At 50.9% G+C, this 21,378-nt stretch overlaps 1 protein-coding gene across 1 annotated transcript in view; it reads left to right on the forward strand.

The window, feature by feature from the left end:
* The first annotated feature begins 13,395 nt into the window (after nucleotides 1-13,395).
* Nucleotides 13,396-21,378, forward strand: part of RNF149 (ring finger protein 149) — a 39,722-nt gene continuing 31,739 nt past the window's right edge. Inside the window, exon 1 of the mRNA XM_079792900.1 lies at nucleotides 13,396-13,980. Coding sequence (XP_079649026.1) covers nucleotides 13,521-13,980 — 460 coding nt within the window. The 5' untranslated portion in view covers nucleotides 13,396-13,520. The remainder of the gene's footprint in view (nucleotides 13,981-21,378) is intronic.

Here is a 21,378-nt window from a genome sequence, read left to right on the forward strand (position 1 = left end):
GGGCTGGGGGGGGGAGCTCCTCTCCTGCTCTGGCTCCGGGCCACCCCTGGGCTGCCATCGGAGAGGGGGGCTTACCCCCTGGGCTGCCATCGGAGAGGGGGCCTCCTCACCCCCTGGGCTGCCATCGGACAGGGGGGCCTCCTCACCCCCTGGGCTGCCATCGGAGAGGGGGGCTCACCCCTGGGCTGCCATCGGAGAGGGGGGCTTACCCCCTGGGCTGCCATCGGAGAGGGGGGCTTACCCCTGGGCTGCCATCGGAGAGGGGGGCTTACCCCCTGGGCTGCCATCGGAGAGGGGGCCTCCTCACCCCCTGGGCTGCCATCGGACAGGGGGGCCTCCTCACCCCCTGGGCTGCCATCGGAGAGGGGGGCTCACCCCTGGGCTGCCATCGGAGAGGGGGGCTTACCCCCTGGGCTGCCATCGGAGAGGGGGGCTTACCCCTGGGCTGCCATCGGAGAGGGGGGCTTACCCCCTGGGCTGCCATCGGAGAGGGGGCCTCCTCACCCCCTGGGCTGCCATCGGAGAGGGGGCCTCCTCACCCCCTGGGCTGCCATCGGAGAGGGGGGCTCACCCCTGGGCTGCCATCGGAGAGGGGGGCTCACCCCTGGGCTGCCATCGGAGAGGGGGGCTTACCCCCTGGGCTGCCATCGGAGAGGGGGGCTTACCCCCTGGGCTGCCATCGGAGAGGGGGCCTCCTCACCCCCTGGGCTGCCATCGGAGAGGGGGCCTCCTCACCCCCTGGGCTACCATCGGAGAGGGGGCCTCCTCACCCCCTGGGCTACCATCGGGCGGGGGGCCTTGCCCCCTGGGCTGCCATCGGACAGGGGGGCCTCCTCACCCCCTGGGCTGCCATCGGAGAGGGGGGCTCACCCCTGGGCTGCCATCGGAGAGGGGGGCTTACCCCCTGGGCTGCCATCGGAGAGGGGGGCTTACCCCTGGGCTGCCATCGGAGAGGGGGGCTTACCCCCTGGGCTGCCATCGGAGAGGGGGCCTCCTCACCCCCTGGGCTGCCATCGGAGAGGGGGCCTCCTCACCCCCTGGGCTGCCATCGGAGAGGGGGGCTCACCCCTGGGCTGCCATCGGAGAGGGGGGCTCACCCCTGGGCTGCCATCGGAGAGGGGGGCTTACCCCCTGGGCTGCCATCGGAGAGGGGGGCTTACCCCCTGGGCTGCCATCGGAGAGGGGGCCTCCTCACCCCCTGGGCTGCCATCGGAGAGGGGGCCTCCTCACCCCCTGGGCTGCCATCGGAGAGGGGGCCTCCTCACCCCCTGGGCTACCATCGGGCGGGGGGCCTTGCCCCCTGGGCTGCCATCGGACAGGGGGGCCTCCTCACCCCCTGGGCTGCCATCGGAGAGGGGGGCTCACCCCTGGGCTGCCATCGGAGAGGGGGGCTCACCCCCTGGGCTGCCATCGGGTGGGGGGCCTTGCCCCCGGGGCTGCCATCGGACAGGGGGGCCTCCTCACCCCCTGGGCTGCCATCGGAGAGGGGGCTCACCCCTGGGCTGCCATCGGGGCGGGGGGCTGCTGGAGAGGACTCTGGTTCCCCCTTTATGTAGGAACGTAATGTGTAGTATGACTGTGGTGGGGCAGGGGCACAGCCGTGTACGAAGCCCTGGTGACACTGAGGTGTTCGTTATGACACTCTTCCTCAGGCATCTGTGACCTGTCTTTGGAAAGTCCCCGTGCCCCCGCCCCATCACCACAGAGAAAGGTCAATGGCCTGTGGTCCATCACTAACGTGGCCACCACCACACTCCTGCCTGCAGGCACACACTGGGCTTCTCTCCCTGTGCCTGTGCTGGTGGCCATTGAATTGCTCTGGTCAATACTGAAACGTGAGTGAAAGTGATGTGTGTCCATCCTAGGAGGAGGCTTGAAGAGCCAGGACATGATTTACCCCTCTCTCTCTCTCTCCACCCCCCCTCTTCTCCCCCCCCCCCCCCCCCCCGCCGCCCCACGGCAAACAGAAAGGCTCCAGATGGTGGCTGATCTATTAGCTTAACCTGGTGAAGAAGACATGGGGAGCAGGATCCCCAGCCAGCCCACAGTGGATGTGTGCACACTGAGAAATCAACCTCATTGGTCTGCATCAGAACCTTGGGGGGTTGTTACTGCAGCCTGACCTAGCACCGCCTTACTGATTCCGTGGTAATGACAATGGTTCACAGATGGCCTTTTCAAGAACAAGGACCTCTTTTCATTTTAATGTCCATTGACAAAGAAAATACTTGTTGTCTAAAACCTACTCGGGCCCTGGCCAGTGTGGCTCAGTTGGTTAGAGCATCATCCTGGACACCAACAGGTCGTGGGTTTGATTCCCGGTCAGGGCATATACCCAGGCTACTTGTTCAATCCCTGGTCGGGGTGTGTGCGCGTGCGGGAGGCAACTGATCGATGTTCCTCTCTCTCTCTCTCAAATCAGTAAATAAACATATCCTTGGGTAAATTTAATCTACTCTGAATTTAATACTATTTTAATACATTTTTTATTAATCATAACCTTTTATGATTAATCATAACCTTTCATATATTTGAAAACTAGTACCAAACCCATGAGTGGCGGACATCAGTGGCAGACAGTTCTTGGTGACGTGGCAGGTAGGTTGGAGGGCCCTGTGCGGTGTGCGTTCCGCAGGGTTCAGGTAACACAGCCTGAGCCGGGAGACGAAAGCCAAGAGGTTCTGGGAAAGCGCGGCCTGCCGTGATCTCACCGTGTGCTTGGAGATGCAGCTTCCCTGCCGTGTGGGCGGTAGTTGTCCACAAAGCAGCGATACGCCGCCTCTCCCCTCGTTCCACAAGGGATCCCACGATAGTGTGAGAATAAGTAAGAATTTTGAAAACAGTAAGAGCGATTTTAAAGTATATAATAGTATTTCCGTTCCCAAGTTTGTGTGTCCTCAAATGACATTTAATCTTTGCCTTAAAAAAATACCCAAAGAAAATGGCTTCATGGCAGTGCTATTATAAACTGTCTGACAATTAGAGGCAAGTTCATTTGTCCTTTCAAAACAGTGCCTCATGCATTCACAACCAATATCTAAACCTCTGAAATACCGACAGCTAAGCAAAGACTCAATATTATTTCAAGAAATGAAGGAAGAGAAACTAGCAAAGCTCAAGAATGAAAGCAAAATAATCAAGACATAAACAGTGAATTCCTGTATAGGGGTGGGCAAAAGTAGGTTTACAGAGTGTATTTTTGTAATATTTATTCTGGCATTATGTATTTGTAATACAATGGTAAACCTATTTTTGTCCACCCCTGTATAAGCATAACACTAGAGTTTATCATTTCTCAAGGGACAAGGTCAAAATCCAAGAATAAGAAAACTACATTTTTCGGAAATTAGTCCATGGTCCTCCACGGCGTGCGCATCGGAAACTCCTGAGGGCTTGCCCAGGGATGCGGGCCTCCTCCCTCCACCCGCCCCGGGTTAGGGTCAGTAGGTCGGGGTGAGCCCAAGAATTTGCATTTCTAATCAATTCCAGGTGATGGCCCTTTGAGAACCACACAGCCACCGGTGGCCACCCTCCCTGCTTGCCTGGACCGGATGTGCTGGCAAGAAGGAAGGTTCCCAGATGCCCCTCCGAGGTGCTCTGGGCACAGACCAGGGTTGAGCTATTATCCATCTGCTCACACTAGGACTGCCTCGCCTGACAGCCAGCAGGGGCCTCTCCGTCACCCTGGAATGCCCGGGTGCGCCTCAGGGAGTCAGGCGTGACTAGTCGGGGGTGGGCCCTGGGTTAAAAGCAGGTTGGGGCTCCAACGCCCAGAGTGAGGCCATGGTTCAACCCCGCGTGCTTGCGTGCTCGCGGGCAGTACCTGAGCTCCTCTCAAAGAACACCCAGTCCCGGCTCCACTCCGGGCGCCTTATCAGAACATCTAGGGCAAGCGGCCGGGCCTTGTCCTGGCTTTCTGGTTTTTGTTTTTAATCAATAGACTTTATTTCTTAGAGCAATTTTATGTTTACAGACAGAATGAACAGAAATTACAAAGCGTTCCCATATACTCCCTCCCACACTCCACTTCTCCTCCCTATTAATAGCGCGTTGGTGTGGTGTACTTGTTACAACTGCTGGCCACTCGGGAATCGGTGAACAAATGAACTAAAGCCCATCGTCTACATCAGCGTTCACTGTGGTTAAGGTCTGTGGTTTTGGCGAATGCATAATGTCACGTATCCACATTGTGTATCACACACAGTGGTTTCAGCCTTGCTGTTTAAAACAAACAAACAAAAAACCCAGGAGATTCAGAGGAACAGCCCGCTGAGAACTAATAATTTATTAATTATCAAGAACAGGTAACAAAATAACTAAGAACTTCTCCATCTTTGTTATTTCTTTAAATTCCTCATCTGGTTCCAAGTAATGATGAACAGCAAAATCAAAAGGGACTGGAGGTCCATCAGAATAAAGAGCAATAAAGAGACGCACACCAAAGAAAGCCACTCGGATGCTGTTTGCCGGCAACTGGCAGAGGCCTAACGTCTGCTAATGCGCTGCAGGGGCACCTCTCCCCTCCCCCGGGGGCCGCTAGTGGAGTGGAGCAGGTAAAACCTCTTTGGGGGAGCATTTTGGCACTACCTACCAAAGTACAACGGCACCAACCCTTGCGCCCACCAATTCTGCTTCTAAAAATCTATTGTGTAAAGGGGCAGAGGTGCAAGGTTATTTGTTGCAAAATTGTTGGTAATGGCAGAAGATTGATGATGATAAGCTAAATGCCCATTAGCTGGGACTGGTTAAATAGATGATGGAACATTCAGGCAGCACTATACAGCCTAACAAAGGCTGCTCTTTGTGAGCCATTATGCAAAGATCTTCAACAAATAAATACGTGAAAATGGAAGGTGCAATGCATTTTTTAATATTCTACCCTTTGGGGGAGAAAGAAGGATAAAAAGTAAATATATAAATTAATTTGTTGTATAATTATAAAAGTAATCATATTGGAATAATCTACAAGAAACTGATTGGTTGCCTCAGTATGGAGTAGCTGGGACAAGGGTTGCAAAGAGTATACTATATTTGTACCCTTGAACTTTAAATCATGAGAATGTATTATACTAAAAAGAATTGGTGTTGTTTTTTAATATGTTTGTATTGATTTTAGAGAGAGAGGAAGAGAGAGGGATAGAGAGATAGAAACATCAATTGGCTTCCTCCTTCCTCGATCCCCAGTGGATTGAGACCAAAACCCTGATTGGGAATCAAACCCATGACCTCTCGGTTCATGGGTTGACACTCAACTACTGAGCAACACCAGCCCTGCAAGAATTTGTTTAATGGGCCCATTTTTAGGTCCAGCAATTTCAACTTTAGGAACTGATTCTATGGGAGAAGAATTAAATTATTGTGCAATTTTTCATTGATAAGTACTATAAATTTAAAATCTACATTATAAAAGGCCAGGGGCCATCACGACCTAAACGACCAGACGGATGACTGGTCACCAGGAAGTGCATGGAGTATCTCTTGGTCCCTCCCCCACGGCCCACAGGCTCCAGGCGGATGGTGCGGTGGGGGGTGGGGGAGGCAAGGTCATTAGCCTCTGGCCCAGGGCCAGGCCAGAGGCCTAATGACCTCGCCGCTGCCGAGGCGGCTGCAGATCAGGCCCAGAGAGAGGCCCGGAGAGAAAGGCAGAGCCTGATCCGCAGCCACCTTGGCTGCTGGTGAGGTCTGGAGAAAGAGAGAAGCGGGTCCTGATCCGCAGCTGCCATGGAGGCTGCAGATCAGGCCTGGAGATAGGCCCAGAGATGCTGACTGGCATAGAAACCGACCAATTAGAACCAAATCTGGGTGAACTGCGAGGAGCCAATGGCTGCCTAGGAGGCAGAGCTTTTGATGCTGACTGGCATAGAAACTGACCAATCAGAACCTAATCTGGGTGAACTGCAAAGGCAGAACCTAAGATGGGGGCTGAGAAGAAGTTTTAAGGGCAACAGCTGTTTGGTGTAAGGTGTAAGAAAGCAGTTCAAATTTTTAATGACTGGTTGGCAGTATAGTGCATATGGCTGGCTATCAGTCCAGATATAGGGATTATGTATTTTTGTCTGCCAAGAGCATCTCCTCCTGATGAAAAAGGCTTTTCCCCCATTTAAGCAATCCTGTCCTATATAATCTACCTATACTAATAAAAGAGTAATATGCTAATTAGACCGAGTCAACCAGCCATTTCCTGGACATCCAAATTCCTTCTGGACAAAGCCATGGTGGTGGGGGCCGAGGCAGATGCAGTTAGGGGCGATCAGGCCAGCAAGGGAGAGAGTTGGGGGCGAGATCAGGCTGGCAGGGGGTTAGGGGTAATCAGGCCAGCAGGGGAGGGCAGTTGGGAGCAACCAGGCTGGCAGGGGAGGGCTGTTGGGGGCGAACTGGCCATCAGGGGAGGACAGTTGGGGCGAGATCAGGCCTGCAGGGGAGAGCAGTTGGGGGCAATCAGGCCAGCAGTGGAGGGCAGTTAAGGGTGACCAGGATGGCAGGCAGAGAGGTTAGGGGTGATCAGGCAGGCAGGCAGAGGGGTTAAGGGCAATCAGGCAGGCATGCAGAGTGTTAGGGGTGATCAGGCAGGCAGGCAGGGAGCAATTAGGAGCCAGCGGTACCAGATTTCAAGAGGGATGTCCGATTGCAGAGGGTGCAGGCTGGGCTGAGGGAACCCCTCCTGTGCACGAATTTCATGCACCGGGCCTCCAGTATTATTATAAATGATAGGCAGAAAAATTTATATATATAAATTATAAACAAAAAAACTGTTTTTATTTATAATATTAAAAATAAAAAACAACTTACATGTCCAAAACCAGGAATTGATTATAAAAACAGTGCTGCTTTCGAACGCTGAAATACCATGTAGCCAATTAAATGGTCGTGGAGAAGTGCATTCATGGTATAGAAAAAATGTTCATGAGACTTTGCTGAGTTTTTAAAAGGCAAATTAAACAAACTATGCATTTATTTTGTCATTTAAACAAATATTTACAGGGTCATAGAAACAAGACTAGAGTGTGGTTTACCAAAATTTGATAGTATTTCTCTGGTATAATTATGGTATTTTTATTTTTTTCAATTTATCTATATCTTGTGGATCATTTTACTTTTACAATGAACATGTATTATTTATTTATTTATTTATTTATTTATTTATTTATTTGTGTTTACAAAGCCAGGGCACAGATTGTAGCCTTTAAAAAAGCATTTTATTTTAAAAAGAAGAAGATTCCCGATAGAAATGGCTGCTGGTCAGCCAACTTCAGAAAGCAAGGGAGACATCTAAGAAGCCCATCAGTGGCAGAATGTGACCTTCAAGAATAACATCAAAGAGTTGGATCTTTGGAGGGAGTTGGGGATTCATTATTCTGAAAATGGAGAAATAAAAGAATTAAACATTTAAACTTGCACTTCTATTGGTTGAGGGGTAATTTCTTTTTACAGTATTCCAGCTCATAAGTGAAGAAGGAATGATAGAATTAGAATATCACTACTTTGCAAATCCTTAATAAAATAACAGATTTAGTTAATGACCATCAGTGGCCACTAACATTACAAAACAGAAAGGCACCCAACATAATGTGCTCTCAGATGGAAGTGCCCAGCACCACCCATGAGGTGTTCTTGCCAAAAATCTAAGCTGTATCAGATCAGATCTCAACCTAACTACCAGTTCTGAGAAAATACAGGGAACAGAAGAATATGCTGAACTGCCATCAGTCAGAATATCAAATACAGAAAGGGGGAAATTATGCAGGATGGGTTTGGATAAGGGGACACAGAGCCCAGAAGATCTAGGATATGGATTGGTTAGGACCGTGGTTGGCAAACTGCAGCTCACGAGCCACATGCGGCTCTTTGGCCCCTTGAGTGTGGCTCTTCCACAAAATACCACTGTCTGGGCAAGTCTTATTTTGAAGAAGTGGCGTTAGAAGAAGCTTAAGTTTAAAAAATTTGGCTCTCAAAAGAAATTTCAATCATTGTGCTGTTGATATTTGGCTCTGTTGACTAAGGAGTTTGCTGACCACTGGGTTAGGGGAAGGACCCAATGCAGCAAGCCCCTGCAGGCCTGGGAAATTGATTGGCTGATTTCAAAAAGCACCTTGTCCTGCCCTGCCCGGTGGGCGTGGCTCAGGGGTGGAGCATTGACCTAGGAACCAGGAGGTCATGGTTGGATTCAGGTCAGGGCACATGCCAGGAGGGGACAAGCAGAAGGCAGCTGATCCATGATTCTCTCTCATCACTGATGTTTCTATCTCTCTCTCCCCCTCCCTTCTTCTGAAATCAATATATATATATATATATATATATATATATATATATATATCCTCTCTAATAAAATGGTAATATGCAAATTAACCATCACTCCACTACATAAGCCATGCCCACCAGCCAATCAGGGCGAGTATGCAAATTAACCCCAATCCAAGATGGCTACAGCCACAGAGAGCAAGGTTTCCCAGGTAACAGAGGAAGCCAAGCTTTCCATAGCCATTGCAGGCCTAAGCCTCCACTCAAGCTACAAAGTTTCAATTATAGAAGGTAAACAAATTCAAACAAATGGCGGCAAAATGGAGCTTGAGAGAGCAGGCCAGGGTTGCCGGCGGCAACAGGGGAAGCAAAGCTTTCCGCACACCCTGGCCGGGCTCACCCGCTTAAGGCTACAAAGTTTCAATTGTAGAAGGTGAATTAACTGCCACCGAAATGGCTGCCGCCCCAGGAATGGCTGCCGCCCCAGGCTACAAAGTTTCAATTGTAGAAGGAAAATAAATTCCAGATACCAGGGCCTCCTCTTGGGTCGCCAGGGTGCGTGGCCGGCCTGCAAACCACCACAGGCCCCTCACTCAGGCTGCCCCATGGCCCAAGGGAACCCCACCCTGATCCGGGACACCCTTCACAGCAAACCAGCTGGCCCCTACCCATGCACCAGGCCTCTATCCTATCTAATAAAAGAGTAATATACAGATTGATCATCACTGCAACACACAATATAGCTGCCTCCATGTGGTCAAAGATCCTGCCCCCATGTGGACACAAGATGGCCACCACAAGATGGCCAGCAGGGGAGGGCAGTTGGGAGGCACCCAGCCTGCAAGGGAGGGCAGTTGGAGGTGATCAACCCTGCAGGAGAGGGCAGTTAGGGGTGACCAGGCTGGCAGAGGAGGGAAGTTGGGGGCAAACAGGCTGGCAGGGGAGCAGTTAAGCATCAACCAGGCTGGCAGCAGAGTGGTTAGGGGCAATCAGGAAGGCAGGCAGGCAAGCAGTTGGGAGCCAGCAGTCCTGGATTGTGAGAGGGATTTCCGACTGCCCGTTTAGGCCCGATCCCAGTAGGATCGGGCCTAAACGGGCAGTCGGACATCCCTCCAGGAGTCCCAGATTGGAGAGGGTACAGGCTGGGCTGAGGGACAACCCCCCGCCGTGCACGAATTTCGTGCACCGGGTTTCTAGTATGTATGTATATATATATTTAAAAGTGCCTAGTCCTTCCCAAGCTTAAAGCAGCACCTGGGGCCCACAGCAGACCACATGGGCCCCAACGTGCCGCGGCACAGAGCAGCAGCCTAAGCCAGCCGGATGGGGCCAGGGACTGAACTGCACTGAGCCCATGGCACAGAGTTTCTGGGTCTGATGAGGAGGAGGCTGGACTTTTTCCAGAGCAGGACAGACAGCTGAGACCTGGGGACATTTATTTCAATCCCAACGAATCTTACCACTAAACCTTATCCTCCCATGTGTGGGTCCCAGAAATGCTTTTCTTACAACTCCATGAAAAGACCCCATTTCCATCAGCAACAGAGCTATGGACAAATTTTTTGTGTGATTATGTTTTTGCTTTTTAAAAATTGTGATAATATCATGATTATGTTTTGTTTTTGAACATTAAAATGTTTACAGGTAAGATGATATGATGTTGTGTAGGTAGAGAAATAGTTTTCTTTTCTAAATTCTTCTGGCTGGACTAGTAATCAAATTAACATGAGACAGATTAACAGGATAAAATTACCAAATATATATATTAAATATATTTTTATTGATTTTAGAGAGGAAGGGAGAGGGAGAGAGATAGAAACATCAATGATGAGAGAGAATCATTGATCGGCTGCCTCTGGGGATTGAGCCCAAAACCCGGGCATGTGCCCTTGACTGGAATCGAACCTGGTACTTTTCAATCTGCAGGCTGATGCTCTATCCACTGCACCAAACCGGCAAGGGCACCAAATATATTATTGAAAGGAGTTTTTTGGGTAAAATTTGAGTTTTTAGGGGTGAAATAGGCAAGTTTAGGAAATTTTAAAAATTAAGGGGTCCATGAAAAAAAAAAGGCCACAGAGTTGCAAAACGGTACATTTCCATAAGACAAGGGAGCCGCAGAAGTTACATTTCCATCAGAGGAGCTGGGAGTAGCAAAAGGTACCAATTTACAGAACAAAGGGAAGGAGGAAGAAGCCCAGAGGGAACAGGACAATGAGGGAGGGGAGCCCAGAGGCCCACAGGAGGTTCCCATGTGGGTTTGACCTTTGCTCAGGAGTTGCCATAATGACCAAATCAGAAGGGCTGGTTACCAATCAGAGGGATATCAAGGCACCAAGATCTGCAGCCTTTATAACCTGCAGGGAAAAGGCACTCGGTGGACTCTCTCCCCCTCCCCACGTGGGAGTCTGTACTTGTTCTTCAATAAATGTTCACCTTTGCGGTCCCATCTTCCATCTGGTTTCATTCTTCTACTGAAGCATAGTAACCTCCATCTTGTATAAAACTGCTGTTTGAATTCTCTGCTATTGTTAGCTAGTCCCTAGTCCTGTAAACTCTATCACTTTAAGACAGTCTCTTATTCTATAAAATGACTGTTTTTAGTTCAAATAATAGAAAAAAATAAACTTAACTGTCTGACCTTGCAAGTTAGCCATCCAATGTAATAGACTAATATAGACTAATACTGATAACAATTCCCATATTCTTATGCCAAGTACTAACTCATTATGTGTTCAAGGTTACAACTGTCTGTAACAAGAACTCACACAGGGTCCTTTGTAATATCTGCAAGCAAAGGGGCTCGAAAAGTATAAATACAGAGACTTCCTGTATGTGGTGCTCAGAGATTTGGAAGAGACACCTCCCTCTGGGCCTCGAGCAATAAACGACTCCTAATTAATTGGCTCATTATGATTGCAAAGACAGACAGAAACTCCCTATTGGAGAGGGCTCCCCTGAGGGCTCCCAGATTGGAGAGGGTGCAGGTCGGGCTAAGGAGCCCCCCACCCCCACCCCCCCACCCGTGCACGAATCTTCATGCACCGGGCCCCTAGTTAATTAGCCAACAGGAAAGGCGCAAAGGGGAGGCCAGTCAATACAGGCAGCCGTTTGTGCCCCAAAGCTGCAGTTTAACACTCCACATCTGTTCCCCACAGACCCTGGGGGAAGGGACTGGACAAAACTGGCAGAAGTCTGCCCAGCGCAGTCTAGGTGACGGGGAAGGGTGCTTGCCTGTCCGTCACCCCTGGGAACAGGGCATTGGCCAGAGCAGGTGTACAGGCATGGTCCCTGCAAGCACAGGGAGATTTGGTGTGTAAGCTCCTACACAAAGCGTAGCTCCTGCCCTTCTCTCTCACTGCTCCTGCCTGACTCCTGGCGTGTGGGGCTCCTGCCCTGCGCTCGCCCCTGTGGCCCACAGCTGCGTGGACCCCACACGCCATGAACTAACGGACTGCAACTAGCCTGGTGCCCTGCCCACTCAGCTCCACCAGGGAACGGAAACTGGACACTGGCATTGCTTTTAGCTCTGCTGGCCCAGCTTCACCCTTTCTAGGACTAGTTTAAGGGAAATGGGACTTTGCAAATGGAGGAATGTAATCCCACTCAAATAAAGATTTCCACCACATCTCATCCTCCTCTGGGGCCTCCGGAAATCCCTATTCCAGCGGCGCCCTGAGAACCCCACTCCCACTAGCAAGGCTCCGGGCGCACTGCGCCTCACTTACCTCCCTCTCCCAGGCATGCGGGCCTTCCCGCCTTTTAACCAACTTCCTGCTGAGAACGGGACAGGAAATTTCAACTTCCAGGGAACCTTGGGATGTGGGCCAGGCTGCATTCTGGAGCACAGTTTTAAACACAGTCCGAGACAGATGGGTAACAAACAGAGAATGTGAGAGCGTCTCAGGCCCAAAAGGAAGGCCTGTGGGAGTGGCAACAGCTGCCGGGCCAGTACAGGCGCTGGGACGAAGGAGGGAGGGGAGCTAGAGGCAACTTCTCCTCCTGCAGAAGTTTCCAGGCAGGTTTATTTATAGCCAAACTAGTTTTTTTATTTATTTATTACTGTACAATTTAAGTTTGATGCACTTACTTCAAAACTACATATTATAGCCCTGACTGGTTTGGCTCAGTGAATAGAGTGTCGGCCTGCGGACTGAAGGGTCCCAGGCTCGATTCCGGGCAAGGGCATGGACCTTGGTTGCGGGCACATCCCCAGTAAGGGGTGTGCGGGAGGCAGCTGATCGATGTTTCTCTCTCATCGATGATTCTAACTCTCTATCCCACTCCCTTCCTCTCTGTAAAAAATAAATAAAATACATTTCTTTAAAAACTACAGATTATATATATTAAAAAAAACACAATAAAAGGGTTCTTGTGAGTATAACACTTGAGAAAAGCCTTAAGGAATCATTAGCATTACAAAATTGGTAACAAAACGTTTCTGGAAAATGAAGCTTTGAATTTTTTAATTGGATTTTTAAGTGTCTTAGACAAGCAAGTCCTTTGCCACAGTAAATTCTTCATAAACAGCCCTAGCTGGTTTGGCTCAGCGGATAGAGCATGGGGCTGCGGAGTGAAGGGTCCCGTGCTCATTGCAGTAAAGGGCCATGGGCTTGATCCCCAGTAGGGAGCGTACAGGAGGCGGCCCATCAATGATTCTCGCTCATCAGTGTTTCTCTCTTCCCTCTCCCTTCCTCTCTGAAAGTAACACAAAAAATTAAAAATTAAATGCTTCTAAAAAAAATTCTTCATCAACATCCGCTGAGTAGTGTTACACAATCCCGCTCCCACGCCTCGCGGAGAAGCTTCCCGTTTCTCGGCGGTCACTTACCCGTGGCTTCCGGGGCACCGGGGGTCCCCCTTGCACAAGGCTGGCCCGGGGCTCCCGCCGCCTGGGCGCCAGCGAGGGCGTGGGCTGCGGCGCGAGCTCCTCGCCCGCGGGCTCCTCCGGCTCTGGGCCCGCGCGACCGCGAGCCACCCGGGGCTCCGCAGCCCACTGCCCCTCCCTCCGCCGCCCCGCCCACTGCCCCGCAGCCCCGCCCACTGCCCCGCAGCCCCGCCCCTCCAGTCCGTGGCCCCGGCGCTCCTCCTGTGGCCCCGCCCCTCCGTCGTCCCACCCACCCCTGCTCTACGCCGCGTGCGCGTGCGCTCCGCCCGCCCACCGTTCGCGCTCTCCCGCCGGCGGCGGACGCTCGGCCCTCGCTCCTCAGCTTCCTCCGACGCTGGCGCTCCCGCAGGCCCCGGGGAGCCCCGCCCGGCCGCTCCTCGCTGGTGGCGGGTCCATGGCGCGGCGGCCCGAGGCCGGCGGCGCGGTCCGCGGGGCGCTGGCGCTGCCGGCGCTGCTGGCGCTGGCCCTGTGCGCGCCGGGGGCCGGGGGCCAGGCGCTCGAGTGGTACTCGGCCGTGGTGAGCCTCCAGTACGTGGACCGGCAGACGAACCGGACCGTGTGCAGCGTCTCGGAGAGCGGCCGCTTCGGCGACAGCTCCCCCAAGGAGGGCGCGCTGGGCCTGGTGGGCGTCCCCCGCGCCGGGGACGGCGACCCTGAGGGTTGCGCGCCCGACACACGCTTCGTGGTGCCGGCGCCTGGCGGCCGCGGAGCCGCGCCCTGGGTCGCCCTGGTGGCGCGTGGGGGCTGCACCTTCAAGGACAAGGTGTTGGTGGCGGCGCGGAGCAACGCCTCGGCCGTGGTGATCTACAACGAGGAGCGCCACGGGAACCTCACCGGGCCCATGTCCCACGCGGGTGAGCGGCTGGGCGCTCGGGCAGGGGCGGGGGCGGTCCCAGACTCAGGAAGCCCTGGATTTGCTGGGCGACCCCCCTGGGGTGCTGTTAGGAGGGACGCCAGCCTACCCGCAGATGACACCTTCGCCTTGGGCCCTTTTCCGAGGGCCGGGGTGGGGGGCGAAAGAAATTAAAACCCACAGGGGGAGGAGTGTGATTCTAACCTGGAAGGTCTCATGATTGCTCATCGTGGGTCCCTTTCCACTCAGCGTCCCCAGTCGGGTGGGGCAGGAACCTGAGCTTCCCCCGGGCACTGCAGGCCTGGCCGTCCCTTCCCCGGAGTAAAGGGTGCTCGGTAGCACCGGTTTCTTGACTTTCTGAAAACATGTCTGAGCATTCTCAACTGAGCCGGAAAATCGGACTTTCCTCTGAGCCAAAAAGCCTGGATTTAAGTTTGGGTATGTTGTCTCACTTACTAAATGTAAGGTTATGACACTGGCTTGACTGCCAATCAGATTCGTTTAGCCTTGAGTTTAGATGAAATTTTTAATGCCGTGTTGATTCCAGAAAAGATCCTGCTTTTTGCCAGGTGAGCCTTCCTACTAACACTCATTCCCCAGGGCAACAGGTTGCATCTTCAAGAAGTAGCGATCGGTTAAAAGTGTCTTTTGTAAGATACCTTCAGAACTGGGTCCGAGTGCCTTTTGACCAGTACGCAGCAGAATGTTTTTCTGTTTTTGCAAGATCATGACTCATTCTGAACTTACTGTTGTCAAAATCTTTTCAAGTTTCTGCTACTTCTGCAACTTTTTCATTCTATTTTGGCTTTCTGAATGCAAGTTCAGAACCTGACAATAAAGTGAAGACGGGAAAGTGTCTTTGGATTTGTCCTACTTTAGCCGAGTGATAGGAACGGAAGTCAGCTGGGAGGTGAGGAAGCGGACACAGGTTGCCTGAAAGGGTGTGGGAGGAGCTGGGACGTGGGCCGAAACTGTGGGCCCGGGAGGGCGGTGGCGGCGGGTGGGGGTATTGGAAGTGGGAAGGGATGGTCTGCAAGAGATGGGATAGAGAAGAGGAATCTGGCAGAGGAGGGTCTTGGAGAGATGGTGTCCAGGACACTTGTGGAGGGCTTGACCTCAGATAGTAGAGGCAAAATTCCTCAGTTGCAACAGAAAGGAAGTGGGTTTGGAGAGGAAATGGAGACGTCCATTTAGAGTATTGGGCAGTTATTCCAATGATTACAAATCTACCCAATTGTCATTGTACTCAAGCCTCATGAAAAGTCCTGCCCGTCAGATTGCACATAGCATTCCAGATCCATCCGATGCCGAGTGTTTCCCGAGTTAGGCAGTTGTGTCAGGATCCTTTCAGTCCCTTCTCAGTCTACAGCATCTTAATGTGGCCATTTTCTTTCCAATGGCAGGCTCATCAGCCTGCAGTTTCCTAAATCTGCATTGTTTTAAAAATATGTTTTCATTGGTTTCAGAGAGTAAGGAAGAGGGAGGGAGAGAGAGACATCAGTGATGAGAGAATCACCAATCGGCTGCCTCTACACACCCCACACGGGATCAAGCCCGCAACCTGGGCATGTGCCCTGACCAGGAATCGAACCATGACCTCCTGGTTCACAGGTCAACGCTCAGCCACTGAGCCACACTGGCGGGACTTAAATCTGCACTTTTTTATAATGACACTAACATCTTTCCAGACTAACAGGACTGGTCCTAACCATGGTTCAGCAGCCTTGCTTGTATTATTGACATACAGTTTATCCAGGCCCAGGAAGACCCTTCTTATTTTAACTCTTCTCCTTGTAAGCATTTGTTCCCATTATCAGTGTCCATTCTAGCCTTGTTGCTGTGGGAATAATTCTGTTTGAGAAAAATGAAGAAAGGAACAGCAGTTTTTTAATGTGTGAAAGTACCCAGTGCTTAGGCATAGCGCTCAGTGTTCTCCGTGCCAGCGGTTGCCGGCCGGTGGTCCGCCGACTACTGGTGGTCCGTGAGGTCCGAAAGGTTGGCGACCGCTGGTCTACAGCAGCACGTAATCCTCCTGACAGCCCTTTACGGTGGTATTTTAGCCCCATTTTGCCAATGAGGAAACTAACATTCAGAGAATGTAAATGACTGGCCCAAAGCAACAAGGTGACATAGGTCAGATCATTCTTTGTTGTGGGAGGGACTGTCCTGTGCATTACAGGGTATTGAGCAGCGTCCCTGGCCTCTGCCCCCTAGTTGTGACAGCATGTCTCCAGATACTGCCAAGTGTTGGGGGGGGAGGGGAGGGGCGTGCACGGAATGAGGAGTGGGGATGACTAAATCATCCAACTTTTTGCACCACTGACTGAAAGGGGGATGACCAGTTTGGGAGCAGTATGACTAATGGATTAGACACAAGAAAAACCGGAAGTAGAGAATCCAGTTAGACTGTTGGGCTGGTCCAAGTAGAAACATAAGGGCCAATGTAGCGGTGACTGTAAAGATGGAAAAGAAGGACCCTCACAGAACTTGATCCAACTGGGGCTAAGGGTCGAATGTATCATGACTTTTTGAGAATGGGATAGAATTAAAATAGAATGAATGTAATTAAGTCAGAAGAACCAGTTGTGCCAAACTTAAATCTGAAATGTTACACACAACCTTGAAGGCAGTGCAGACTTAAGCTTCTAGTATTTTGTCAGAATGAGGCTAGAGCCAGTAAAAACCTTGGATTTTTACTCAGTGCTCCTGTGTAACCCTGGTGTTAGACAAAATCGGTGGAGATGGCCGCTTCTCAAATTGAATCATGAGAGTCTCAGGGAGAATTTCTCCAGTTTTTCTAAACATGTTGCTTGATTCTACTAGAATTCAGTATAAGACATTTTGGGTTTATATCGGTATTATAGTGTGGCTCTAAAGTAAATCATGACTTTAAGATAATTATCTGTCAGAACAGCTATAAGAAGTGTTACACTAATGCCCAGAGTGGATGCCCTTTAGCAAACGGGTACTGAGCCCAGTATTGTGTCTTCTCAGAGACAGAAATACATAAGACATATGCCAGCTTTGAGGAGTTTGTGCCTAGTGAGAGCAATAAGCAACAATGAAGATATTGCAAAGATGGCTAGAAGTCAGTTTGAACATGATCAGTAAAAACTGATACAAATCAAATAATTGAAATGAAAGCTTTTATACAGTAGTAGAGGCCCAATGCACAAAATTCATGCAAGAGTAGGCCGTCCTTCCCCCAGCTGCCGGCACCGGCTTCCCTCGCAGAGGGAGACCCCACCCACCGCAGCCTGCCTGTTGGTGGCCTGGGCCTCCCTCTTTGGGGCGATCATGCAGCTCCCCGATTGATCACCCCATGGGCCAGTGGCCTGGGCCTCCCTCTGCGGGGCGATCATGGGGTGATGGCCGGGCCCCCGACCAATTGCATTCACCTACCTTGGCTGGCCTTGTGCCAGTGGGTGTCATAGCGTGATCCCGGATGGTTGTCCGGAAGGTCATCTAGACAGTCGTTCGATGTTCAGCTGTTCGGTCTAATTAGCATATTACGCTTTTATTATAGACTAGAGGCCCGGTGCATGAAATTCATGCACAGGGGAGGGCGTGTCCCTCTGCCCAGCCTGCACCCTCTCCAATCTGGGACCCCTAAATGGGCAGTCTCACAATCCAGGACTGCTGGCTCCCATCTGCTCGCCTGCCTGCCTGCCTGCCTGATCACCCCTAACCACTCCCCTGCCAACCTGATCGACGTCTAAATGCCCTCCCCTGCTGGCCTGGTCACCCCTAACTGCCCTCCCCTGCCAGCCTGGTCACCCCTAACTGCCCTCCCCTGCCAGCCTGGTCACCCCTAACTGCCCTCCCCTGCCAGCCTGGTCACCCCCTAACTGCCTTCCCTTGCCGGCCTGGTCACCCCCAACTGCCCTCCCCTGCAGGCCTGGTCGCTCCCAACTGCCCTCCCCTGCTGGCCCGGTCACCCCTAACTTCCCTCTCTTGCCGGCCTGGTTGCCGCTGACTGCCCTCCCCTGCCGGCCCAATTGCCCCTAACTGCCCTCCCCTGCAGACCTGGTCACCCCTAACTGTCCTTGCCTGCAGGCGTGGTTGCCCCCAACTGCCCTTCCCTGCTGGCCGGTCACCCCTAACTTCACTCCCTTGCCGGCCTGGTCGCCCCTAACTGCCCTATTGCCCCTGACTGCCCTCCCCTGCCAGCCTGGTTGCCCCCAACTGCCCTCCCCTACAGGCCTGGTCGCCCCCAAGTGCCCTCCCCTACTGGCCATCTTGTGGCGGCCATCTTGTGTCCACATGGGGGCGGCCATCTTGTGTGTTGGAGTGATGGTCAATTTGCATATTACCTCTTTATTATATAGGGTTGGCCTTAGTGTAGTTACTGTCAGTTAATAAGTTGGATGATTCTTTAGCTGAAATCTTGGTATGGCCTTTTAGGATTGGTGCTTTCATTCTGTTGATAGTTGTTTACTAAGTGCCAAGTATGGCAGGGCTTAGAGCTGTGAGCTGTGTTTGGGGAAGAGGCCATAGTAGGGGTGGAGGGAGATGACAAAGATGTGTAAGAAGTCTTTGACCTTCCCCCAACTTGCTAGCTCAGTTGATTGTAGCATCATCCCATACACCAAAAAGGTTGCAGATTTGATTCCAGGTCAAGGCATATACCTAGGTTGTGGGTTCAATCCCTAATTGGGGCATGTATGGGAGGCAACCTATCAATGTTTCACTTTCTACGTTGATGTTTCTCTCTCCCTCCCTCCTTCTTCTCTCTCTCAAATCAATAACCATATCCTCGAGTGAGGGTTTAAAAAAGAAGTCTCTGACCTTAAGAGAGATGTGCATTTTGTGTTTGCAGAGCACAGTAGTCTTTTATGAATAACACTTTTTTTTATTTTATATAATTCTTATTTTTCAGTTACAGTTGACATACAATAATGTATTCATCCCAGGTGTACCACCTGGTGATTAGACATTATATAACTTACTAAGTGATCATCCTGATAAATTTCATACCCAGGTGACACCATACATAGTTATTAGAATATTATTGACTATACTAGAGGCCCAGTGCATGATTTAATCATGCACCTGGTGCACCAGCTGGCTGGCTGTCCGCTGGTGCACCAGGCCTTCCGAAAGCCTCCGGCGCGGCGGAGGCTTTCGAAAGGCCTTGTGCCGGAGCAGACAGCCGGCCAGATCCCCCGCTTTGGCTTTTGATCGCGGGGGAGCTGGCTGTCTATCCGCTGGTGCACCAGGCCTTCCGAAAGCCTCCGGCTCAGCGTCCTGCTGGCCCAATCAGCTACCCCGGCCACCCTGAGTCCCGCCCCCTGCGCCTCCTGCTGGCCCAATCGTGGGCGTAGCGGAGTGATGGTAATTTACATATTACCATTTTATTATGTAGGATTCCCAATGCTGTACTTTACATCTCCATGACTATTCTGATACTACCAATTTTTACTTCTTAATCCTTTTATCTTTACATCCATCCTCCAAATCTCCTCCCTGGCAACTGTCAAAATGTTCTCTGTATCTCTGAGTCTGTTTCTGGTCTGTTTGTTCATCTATTTTATTTTTCAGATTCAAATGTTGATAGATACGTGTTTGTTGCCATTTTATTCTTTTTCTTCTTCAAGAAGACTCTTTAACATTTCATGTAATGCTGGTTTCGTGGTGATGAACTCCTTAAGCTTTTTCTTGTCTGGGAAGCTCTTTATATGTTCTTCAGTTCTAAATTATAGCTTTGCTGGATAGAGAAATCTTGGTTGTAGGTCCTTGCTTTACATCACTTTAAATCAGTTCCTTCTGGCCTGCAAAGTTTCTGTTGAGAAGTCAGCTGACAATCTTATGGGAGCTTTCTTGGAGATAACTAACTGCTTTTCTCTCGCTGCTTTTAAGATTATCTCTTTGTCTTTAACCTTTGGCATTTTAATTATGTGTGTTGGTGTGGGCTTCTTTGGTTTCATCTTGTTTTGGACTCTGAACTTCTTGGACCTACATGTTTATTTCCTTCACCAGATTAGGAAAGTTTTCCAACATTATGTTTTTTAATATATATATATATATATTTTTTTTACAGAGGAAGGGAGAGGATAGAGAGTTAGAAACATTGATGAGAGAGAAACATCCATCAGCTGCCTCCTGCACACCCCCTACTGGGGATGTGCCCGCAACCAAGGCACATGCCCTTGACCGGAATCGAACCTGGGACCCTTCGGTCGACAGGCCGACGCTCTGTCCACTGAGCCAAACTGGTTAGGACCCAACATTATTTTTTCAAGTAGGTTCTTAATTTCTTGCTCTTTTCTCCTTCTCGCGTCACCATTTTGTGAATGTTGGTATGCTTGAAGTTGTCCCAGAGGCTCCTTATACTATTCTTTTGGTTTTTTTATTCTCATTTTTTGGATTCCTTTTTCTGTTCTGATTGAGTGTTTTCTGCTTCCTTGCCTTCCAAATATCTGATTTGATCCTTTGCTTCAGCTGTTGTACTGTTGATTTCCTGTAATGTATTCTTCGTTTCAGTTCATATAGTCTTCATTTCTGACTAGTTTTTTTTGTGTGTGTGTGTGTGTGTTTCTAGTTCCGTTTTTATGTTTCCTATCTCTTTATTGAAGTTTTAAGTTCATCTACTTTTTCCCTAAGTTCATTGAGCATCCTTAAAACAAGTGTTTTGAACTCTGCATCTGGCATATTGCTTGTCTCCATTTTGTTTAGTTCTTCTGGAGTTTTGTGCTGTTCTTTCATTTGGAACATGTGTCTTTGTACCCTCATTTTGGCAGCCTCCCTGTTTGTATCCATGTATCAGGTAGAGCTGCTGTCTCCCAGGGTTGATAGAGTGGTCTTATGTAGTCGGCGTCCAGTAGTAGAGTCCAGTGGCACAGTCTCCCCAGTCATCAAGCTGGGCACTCTAGGTGCACCCCTGTGTGGGTGTGTACACCTTCCTGTTGTAGTTGAGCCTTGATTGCTGTTGGCACGTCAATGGGAGGGATTTACTCCCAGGCCAGTTGGCTGCCAGGACTGCCTGTGACCACCATGGAGGATCAGCTGTGCAGGAGCTGGCCCCACAGAGTAGGACTTAGCAGGGCTCTCGTGCCCGCTAAGTCTGCCCCTAGAATGTGGTGCTTGTGGAGGTGGTTGGTGGTACTCCAATGTGGTCTGAATCTCAGACCTCCCAGGAGGTGCAGGCCAAGGTCAGCCACCACCTTTGCCCTGCTTAGAGCCACCCATCAGGACCTGCAAAGCAGTCTGCAGATGGCTGCTACTTGTGCTGGACTTGGAGGTGCCCAGGAGAGGCCAAGCTACAAACTAAGGCCAGCCGCCACTAGTGCCAGGACTGGGGCAATTTAGTGAGAGGTATGAGGCACACCAAGGCCAGATGCTGCTTGTTTGAGAGATTTTAAGAATGTCTGAGCATGAGCCAAGACAGGCCATTTGTTTG

This window comes from Cnephaeus nilssonii, assembly GCF_951640355.1.
Source record: "Cnephaeus nilssonii genome assembly, chromosome: 15".
NCBI lineage: Eukaryota > Metazoa > Chordata > Mammalia > Chiroptera > Vespertilionidae > Cnephaeus > Cnephaeus nilssonii.